The sequence below is a fragment of the Patiria miniata genome, unplaced genomic scaffold, assembly GCF_015706575.1.
Source record: "Patiria miniata isolate m_02_andy unplaced genomic scaffold, ASM1570657v1 HiC_scaffold_20, whole genome shotgun sequence".
In the NCBI taxonomy this organism is placed as follows: domain Eukaryota; kingdom Metazoa; phylum Echinodermata; class Asteroidea; order Valvatida; family Asterinidae; genus Patiria; species Patiria miniata.
This window is the reverse complement of record NW_024037059.1, coordinates 15,817,925-15,827,723: the sequence shown is the minus strand read 5'-3', so window position 1 is coordinate 15,827,723 and position 9,799 is coordinate 15,817,925. Positions and strand designations below refer to the sequence as shown.

The 9,799-nt window shown below is 36.4% G+C and overlaps 1 protein-coding gene across 1 annotated transcript in view; it reads right to left on the bottom strand.

Annotated features, from left to right (window-relative positions):
• Nucleotides 1–9,158: 9,158 nt before the first annotated feature.
• Nucleotides 9,159–9,799, bottom strand: part of LOC119727872 (monocarboxylate transporter 12-like) — a 5,143-nt gene continuing 4,502 nt past the window's right edge. The window contains exon 5 of the mRNA XM_038199948.1: nucleotides 9,159–9,164. Within this exon, the coding sequence (XP_038055876.1) occupies nucleotides 9,159–9,164 (6 nt within the window). The remainder of the gene's footprint in view (nucleotides 9,165–9,799) is intronic.

Below are 9,799 nucleotides of genomic sequence, written 5' to 3'. Positions count from 1 at the left end.
TTCACAAAAAAGAAATGTACACGTATATACAACATCGAAACTTATTGTGTTTTAACACAATAAGTTTCGATGTTGTATATACGTTAAAACCAGAATATAGCAATCTAGTTCAAGAATTCAGTGTAAGTTGAAGGAAGAAGCAAGGTTTATATAGATGTGTAAACAAAGATGATACTTGAATTGTCATGGTATTTATAAGAACAAAATCAGTATTATTATACCAAAAAAAACGCGACTAGAAATTATCTTTAAATTTACCCCGGTAAATTAATGCAAGGTGACATAATTATGCAGCTGCAAAACAAAAATAGTAGAATGTGAGGACTCCGTGTATTATTCACTTTTGTAAATAGAGCTTTAGCAATTTTGGACGCACAGATTTTTATAAATTTGCCTCGATCATGTGTAAAATGTGAGAATGTATACAGCAATAATATAAAACACAATCAGACACGTTTGTACAAGGTGTAAATGGAGAATGTTCTATTGTTCCTATTCCCTTTTTTTTTTTTTATACTTTTTTCGCAACAGCTCTCAATGGTTTCGTACATGTTTTCCATGTTTTGTCCTCGAGTCGGTTTCTGTCCTCGATTCATCGATGTTGCACGTGTGTGTCCTCGATTTACACCATAAACACGCACAGCATCCTTTTACAAAGCCATTGTGATGTTTTGTTTTGGTTTATTCACATTTGGAATTCAAAGATGCCACACGGATTCCAATTCGATTTTAGGAAAGATAAGCTGTTAAAAGGGGATAGTTGACAAACGTTTGCGGTGAAATCAGTCAAAAATGTTGGTTTTTTATTCCAAAAATCGAAAAAAAAATCCAAAATCGTTAAAATATTTAGTGTTTGAAAGTTGATTGATGCTTCTTTTATTTTTACAATAATTTCTGCAAAATTTAGAGAAAAGTAATTTTTTGCCAAATCCATTAAAAAAGTAAGGCTAAGGCCAAAAAAAAAAAAATATTCGGTCTCTGGTCAGACCAAAGTTCCGGAATTGACGCGGCCACGCGGCTTTTTTTTTTTTTTTTTTTTTTTTTTTCCTTCAAGCTTGGATTGTACAGACAAGGTGGGTACAATTTTGCTTTTTTGGTGTCCTCATGTACATTGGTGTCCTCCATAATTTGCCTTGGTGCTTTCGATCATTTGCCTTGGTGCAATTTCCCATTCCTTGGTGCTCTTTGGTAAAAAGAATTGAGGAGGTGCGGAAATAGAGGGCGCTGTTGGAGCTACCGCGGAACATTTTGGAAAAAAAAAGATCGACGCGCGCGCTGACCAGAGACTGACTTATTTTTTTTTTTGGCCTAACCCCTTATTTTTTTTTCAATTTTGGCCTAAAAATGAAATTGCTTGAAATTTGCTGGAAAGATGCCTCAAGGACTCTAGAACACGTTCCGATTCGATTTCCGGACAGATCAGCTTTTAAAAAGGATATTTTGACAAAAGTTTGCGGTAAAAACAGTCTAAAATATTATTTTTTTTCAATAAAAATTGATGATTTTGGCCAAAATGTTTCAAATATTAGGCGTTTGAATGCTGATTGATGCTCCTCTCACCTTTAAAAGTATTTCTGCATAGTTTGAGAAAAGGTCATTTTTGGGCCAAATTTCATCAAAAAAGTAAGGCTAACCCCTTGTGTGTTTTTTCAATTTTGGCCAAAAAATGAAATTGCTTGAAATTTGCTGGAAAGATGCCTGAAGGACTGTAGAACACTTTCCGATTCGATTTCCGGACAGATCAGTTTTAAAAAGGATATTTTGACAAAAGTTTGCGGTAAAAGCAGACTACAATATATATTTTTTTTCAATAAAAATGGATAATTTCGGCCGAAATGTTTCAAATATTAGACGTTTGAAGGCTGATTGATGCTCCTCTCACCTTTAAAAGTATTTCTGCATAGTTTGAGAAAAGGTCATTTTTGGGCCAAATTTCATCAAAAAAGTAAGGCTAACCCCTTGTGTGTTTTTTTCAATTTTGGCCAAAAAATGAAATTGCTTGAAATTTGCTGGAAAGATGCCTGAAGGACTGTAGAACACTTTCCGATTCGATTTCCGGACAGATCAGCTTTTAAAAAGGATATTTTGACAAAAGTTTGCGGTAAAAACAGTCTAAAATATTATTTTTTTTCAATAAAAATTGATGATTTTGGCCAAAATGTTTCAAATATTAGGCGTTTGAATGCTGATTGATGCTCCTCTCACCTTTAAAAGTATTTCTGCATAGTTTGAGAAAAGGTCATTTTTGGGCCAAATTTCATCAAAAAAGTAAGGCTAACCCCTTGTGTGTTTTTTCAATTTTGGCCAAAAAATGAAATTGCTTGAAATTTGCTGGAAAGATGCCTGAAGGACTGTAGAACACTTTCCGATTCGATTTCCGGAGAGATCAGCTTTTAAAAAGGATATTTTGACAAAAGTTTGCGGTAAAAGCAGACTACAATATATATTTTTTTTTTCAATAAAAATGGATAATTTCGGCCGAAATGTTTCAAATATTAGACGTTTGAAGGCTGATTGATGCTCCTCTCACCTTTAAAAGTATTTCTGCATTGTTTGAAGAAAAGTCATTTTTGGGCCAAATTTCATCAAAAAAGTAAGGCTAACCCCTTATTTTTTTTTTCAATTTTGGCCTAAAAATGAAATTGCTTGAAATTTGCTGGAAAGATGCCTAAAGGACTGTAGAACACATTCTGATTTGATTTCCGGACAGATCAGCTTTTAAAAAGGATATTTTGACAAAAGTTTGCGGTAAAAACAGTCTAAAATATTATTCTTTTTGTTCAATAAAAATGGATGATTTTGGCGAAAATGTTTCAAATATTAGGCGTTTGAATGCTGATTGATGCTCCTCTCACCTTTAAAAAATTTTCTGCATAATTTGAAGAAAAGTTCTTTTTGGCCAAATTTCATCAAAAAAGTAAGGCTAACCCCTTTTTTTTTATTTTTTGGCCAAAAAATGAAATTGCTTTAAATTTGCTAGAAAGATACCTAAAGGACTGTAGAACACATTCCGATTTGATTTCCGGACAGATCAGCTTTTAAAAAGGATATTTTGACAAAAGTTTGGGGTAAAAACAGTCTAAAATATATATTTTTTTTCAATAAAAATGGATAATTTCGGCCGAAATGTTTCAAATATTAGACGTTTGAATGCTGATTCATGCTCCTCTCACCTTTGAAAGCATTTCTGCATAGTTTGAAGAAAAGTCATTTTGGGCCAAATTTCATCAAAAAAGTGAGGCTAACCCCTTATGTTTTTTTTTCAATTTTGGCCAAAAACTGCAATTGCTCGAAATTTGCTGGAAAGATGCCTCAAGGACTCTAGAACACGTTCCGATTCGATTTCCGGACAGATCAGCTTTTAAAAAGGATATTTTGACAAAAGTTTGCGGTAAAAGCAGACTATAAAAAAAAAAAAATTCAATAAAAATGGATAAATTCGGCCGAAATGTTTCAAATTTTAGACGTTTGAATGCTGATTGATGCTCCTCTCACCTTTAAAAGTATTTCTGCATAGTTTGAAGGAAGGTCATTTTTGGGCCAAATTTCATCAAAAAAGTAAGGCTAACCCCTTGTGGTTTTTTCAATTTTGGCCAAAAAATGAAATTGCTTGAAATTTGCTGGAAAGATGCCAATAGGACTGTAGAACACTTTCCGATTCGATTTCCGGACAGATCAGCTTTTAAAAAGGATAATTCGACAAAAGTTTGCGGTAAAAGCAGACTAAAAAAATCTTTTTTTTCAATAAAAAAGGATGTTTTCGGCTAAAATGTTTAAAATATTAGGCGTTTGAATGCTGATTGATGCTCCTCACACCTTTAAAAGTATTTCTGTATAGTTTGAAGGAAGGTCATTTTTGGGCCAAATTTCATCAAAAAAGTAAGGCTAACCCCATGTGGTTTTTTCAGTTTTGGCCAAAAAATGAAATTGCTTGAAATTTGCTGGAAAGATGCCTAAAGGACTGTAGAACACATTCCGATTTGATTTCCGGACAGATCAGCTTTCATAAAGGATATTTTGACAAAAGTTTGGGGTAAAAACAGTCTAAAATATATATTTTTTTTCAATAAAAATGGATAATTTCGGCCGAAATGTTTCAAATATTAGACGTTTGGATGCTGATTCATGCTCCTCTCACCTTTGAAAGCATTTCTGCATAGTTTGAAGAAAAGTCATTTTGGGCCAAATTTCGTCAAAAAAGTGAGGCTAACCCCTTATGTTTTTTTTTCAATTTTGGCCAAAAACTGCAATTGCTCGAAATTTGCTGGAAAGATGCCTCAAGGACTCTAGAACACGTTCCGATTCGATTTCCGGACAGATCAGCTTTTAAAAAGGATATTTTGACAAAAGTTTGCGGTAAAAGCAGACTATAAAAAAAAAAAATTCAATAAAAATGGATAAATTCGGCCGAAATGTTTCAAATTTTAGACGTTTGAATGCTGATTGATGCTCCTCTCACCTTTAAAAGTATTTCTGCATAGTTTGAAGGAAGGTCATTTTTGGGTCAAATTTCATCGAAAATGTAAGGCTAACCCCTTATGTTTTTTTCAATTTTGGCCAAAATATGCAATTGCCTGAAATTTGCTGGAAAGATGCCTAAAGGACTGTAGAACACATTCCGATTTGATTTCCGGACAGATCAGCTTTCATAAAGGATATTTTGACAAAAGTTTGCGGTAAAAACAGTCTAAAAATATTATTTTTTGTTCAATAAAAATGGATGATTTTGGCCAAAATGTTTTAAATATTAGGCGTTTGAATGCTGATTGATGCTCCTCTCACCTTTAAAAGTTTTTCTGCATAGTTTGAAGGAAAGTCATTTTTGGGCCAAATTTCATCAAAAAAGTAAGGCTAACCCCTTATGTTTTTTCAATTTTGGCCAAAAAATGCAATTGCTCAAAATTTGCTGGAAAGATGCCTCAAGGACTCTAGAACACGTTCCGATTCGATTTCCGGACAGATCAGCTTTTAAATAGGATATTTTGACAAAAGTTTGCGGTAAAAACAGTCTAAAATATTATTTTTTTCAATAAAAATTGATGATTTTGGCAAAAATGTTTTAAATATTAGGCGTTTGAATGCTGATTGATGCTCCTCTCATCTTTAAAAGTATTTCTGCATTGTTTGATGAAACGTCATTTTTGGGCCAAATTTCATCAAAAAAGTAAGGCTAACCCCCTTATGTTTTTTTTTATTTTTGCCAAAAAATGAAATTGCTTGAAATTTGCTGGAAAGATGCCTAAAGGACTGTAGAACACATTCCGATTTGATTTCCGGACAGATCAGCTTTTAAAAAGGATATTTTGACAAAAGTTTGCGGTAAAAACAGTCTAAAATATTATTCTTTTTGTTCAATAAAAATTGATGATTTTGGCCAAAATGTTTCAAATATTAGGCGTTTGAATGCTGATTGATGCTCCTCTCACCTTTAAAAGCATTTGTGCATAGTTTGAAGGAAAGTCATTTTAGTCAAATTTCATCGAAAATGTAAGGCTAACCCCTGTTTTTTTCAATTTTGGCCAAAATATGCAATTGCCTGAAATTTGCTGGAAAGATGCCTAAAGTACTGTAGAACACATTTCGATTCGATTTCCTCAAAAAAGTAAGGCTAACCCCTTGTGTATTTCTCACTTTTGGCCAAAAAAAAAGGAATTGAGCTGTTATATACCTCTCTAGCATGGATGGCGCGCGGAGGACACGCATGGACGTCAATCGGGGGGGGGGGGATATCCTCCGCCCCATTTTTGGATGTAGGGGTATCATATCGTTTGGCCCAACCTCTTTTTTCGCCCTCGAATAAATATTGTAGCATAATATTACATAATATTGATTTTAGAGTTCTCAGTATTATCATACTTGATTTAACGTTTCCAAATTCGATGGTTAAAATGATTATCTTTTGCTTAAAAAAATTGGTTTAAGTGGTTATATATTGTCTGAGATAGAACCAAAAACATCCATAAGGCCCAAAAAAAATTACTCGGTCTCTGGTCAGCGCGCGCGTCGATTTTAATCATGCGCGTCAACCTTTTTTTCTTCAAATTAACACGGAAGCTATAACAGCGCCCTCTATTGCCGCACCTCCTCACATTTTTGTACCAAGGAGCACCAAGGAATGGGGAAATTGCAACAAGGCAAATGATAAAGGGCACCAAGGCAAATTAGGGAGGACACTAATATATAAAGAGGACACAAAAAAGCAAAATAGTACCCACCTTGTCTGTACAATTCTCGCTTGCAAAAATTAGGCCACTAAAAAGAAAAAAACCGCCGCATCAATTCCGGAACTAATCCTAGCCTTGGTCAATGTTCTCGTCGTTATTCTTCACGTATGCGGTAATCAATCGGCGGCATTATCCTCGCGCGCTATGCAGTGCATGTAAAAATACAGCGCGAACAGCGACTTTATGCGGCCGCTATTTTTATGAAAATCAGTTGGGGACGATCGATCCAAAATTTAAAAAAAAAACACACAAGGGGTTAAGCCTTACTTTATTCATCAAATTTGGCCACCCAAAAAGGACTTTTCTCCAAACAATGCAGAAATTCTTTTCAAGGTAAGAGGAGCATCAATCAACATTCAAGCACCCAATATTTTCAAGATTTCAGTTGGGGTCGATCGATCGTCCCCAACTGATTTGCATAAAAATAGTGGCCGCATGAGGTCGCTGTTCGCGCTGTATTTTTTGTATATGCACTGCATAGCGCGCGACGATATGCCGCCAATTGATTACCTCGTACGGGACGAATAACGACAAGATCGTTAACCAAGGCTATCTACGCGCTCGAATTACTTTCAATCGTTTGCGTTCATCGTAGGCGCCACGACTTGCCTTCACCATTTGCTTCTTGTTACATTTCATGCCCGTCTCTTTTGGAAAATGCTTGTTCCGCCCCTGGTTTGGGTTTGTAAGGGACGGTCGGACTCCCCCACCCCGTGTTCCAAATTCCCGGCTACGCCTGTGCTCACTATTACACAGAAACACAATCATGCTTATGTCACATGATTACTAAAGAACACACTCACACGATAATTAAAAAACTATTTGCTTTTAATATTGTATTGAAATTCTTGCTAGAGCTTGAGCGTAACTGGCAACACATGCATGTTAAATATTGAAAGAAAAGACACGTCGGCGTCATTACAATTTTCTTGGGTGTGCAATGGTATTGTAGGTAGTTCTTGGGTGTCTAGCAACACTTGCATATTAAATATTGAGTAGAAAACTCAGATTATTGTCGTCGAGAAAGTTTTAGTAACAGACAAAACCCATTCAAAGTGAAGTCAGGGTGTGTAGAAAATCTGCCTACTATTTATTGAGATTACCGGTGTCAATACATTTTTTTGGGGTAATACCGACAAAATTTGCAAAATGAAGTCACGTTGTCCAGAAAATCGTCCTTACCACTGCACAGAAAGCCAATCACAACTATGTCACAATAACACAAACACTACAAGGAAGTTATAGACAGTCTGAAATCTGAAGAGGGAACTTACCGTACGGTCCTTACAGCAGAATCCTCCTAGCTAGCAAAGCACAATGGTAGTCAACACACCGGGGATGGCACTGTGCCATAGCTGTGAATAGGGCACCCGGTGCTGCTGTTTTTACTGCTGTCAACTTGTGTGTGACTGATTTAAAAGTAAACGCGCATAGCACAAAGCAATCACTCGAGCGTAACACCAAAATTTCCATCATTCACTGAACAGGGCTACAACTTACAGAGGGTTTTATGTCTGGACTCTGACATGCTGAAAATATTAAGAAATTTTGCTTCTTATTTTACATGTACTTGTAAGTTTCAACTGAAATTAAGGAGAATGTATTGAATGGGTTGGAATAGAGAAGAGAGCGGCCCACCTAAATTTTAATTGCGTGTTGCTCTATTAAAATGTTTTTTTTGGAGGGCGGAACCTTCCAAGAAATATTTGTTTATTGTTGAAGTATAGTACGTTTGTTAGGATTTCATGGCTAAGACAGGCACTCTCCCAAGCCCCTTCTTCCCAGATTTATAATCTGCCCAATAAAACTGTCAATGTAAGTGGTAAATGTACATGATTATCTGCTTATGTAATGGTCATGCAAATGCTAATTATTGGATGGTGCATGCATATGGAATGTTTAAATTTTGTGGTTTTCTTCAAAAGATATCAGAGGAAAACGTTTGTAAGTTGATGCAGAACAATATGTTTTAATTGAAAAAGTTCTGAATTTATTGCTCAAAGTTTGAACATTAGAAACAGTTGGAAAATCACAATATGGAGTATAAGAAATTTTGCAGGTTATTTCGGAGTATGAAAAAGACAGATGCATGTTGTCGAGTTAAAAAAAAAATTATGCCTAAGGCCAAAAAAAAACAATAAGTCGGTCACTGGTCAGCGCGCGCGTCGATTTTAATCATGCGCGTCGATTTTTTTTTTTGCAAAATGTTCCGCGGTAGCTCAAACAGCGCCCTCTATTTCCGGCCCTCCTCAATTTTTTTTTACCAAAGAGCACCAAGGAATGGGAAATTGCACCAAGGCAAATGATCGAAAGCACCAAAGCAAATTATGGAGGACACCGATGTACATGAGGACACCAAAAAAGCAAAATAGTACCTACCTTGTCTGTACAATCCAAGCTTGAATAAAAAAAAAAAGCCAAAAAAAAAAAAAAAGCCGCGTGGCCGCGTCAATTCCGGAACTTTGGTCTGACCAGAGACCGAACATTTTTTTTTTTTGGCCTAAGAAGGGTAAGAAGTGTCTTGGTACCATTTGTCATCAATTGCATGATTTTGTACACGTTAACTCTTTTTTGGCAAAACAAAGAGAATGGCTGGATGATACTCTGCTTGTGTAATGTTTACGCAAATGCTCATTATTGTGCTTGGGAATGGAAAGTACATGCTTGGCGATTTTGTTAAAACTCTACCTGGATTCAGGAGGGAATATTGACTCTACACATTTTTATGTTTTATATTGTCCTGGCCACGTGGTAAACACACCCGGGGCCATCTATCGCCAGATCGTAGTATGGACCATAGTACATCCTTCAGAGGGGGTGTCAGTCTTGTGATCATACTGGAGGGGTTGAAAATTGGCGGGAAAACCCTGTGTGCTTGTGCACATTTACATAGGCTTGTGTACAAATGCACTATATACATTGGGATTATTTCGATCACCCCTGTGACCAAAATGGAATGTCAAATGGGGTTATGTCTGTGGTTTTAACGGCTGTTTGGGGCCTGAGAGATACTCCAGACATGCCAGAGGGTAATCAGGGGTGAATGGGCTGGTTGTGAGGGTCGGGTGGCTCAAATTACATTTTGTAGAAACCACATTCCATTCAGTCACTGAATAGTAAACATGAGGAAAATGTTTGTCAGTTGATGAAGAATACTCAAGTCTGTTGTCAACACAACAATTGATGTTATTGTGACGAAATATGACAAGCTAGTGTACATTTCCAACTGTTGTTCATTGTGCAATATAGCGCAGTATTAACAAGACGGATGTTGTCGAGTTATAAGCCTAAAATGGGTTAGAATAGCTAGGGACTTGTTGATGAAAGTGGGAGTTGAAATTGAAATAGGTATTGAATATTTATAATGTCACCCAGCATGCGCAGTTGTAGAATTAAAGCTAGTGTTGATTGGTAAAAAATGGCAAATAGTGATTTGGGAACCTGCAAAAGGGGTGTATATATATATAACCTTGACATGGGGTGGGTGGGTGGGGCGAACGAGGAGGGGGGCATTACGCAAGGACGTTAAGTAACGGGGTTGGCGGGGTTGGCGGGGTTGGCGGGGTTGGCGGGGG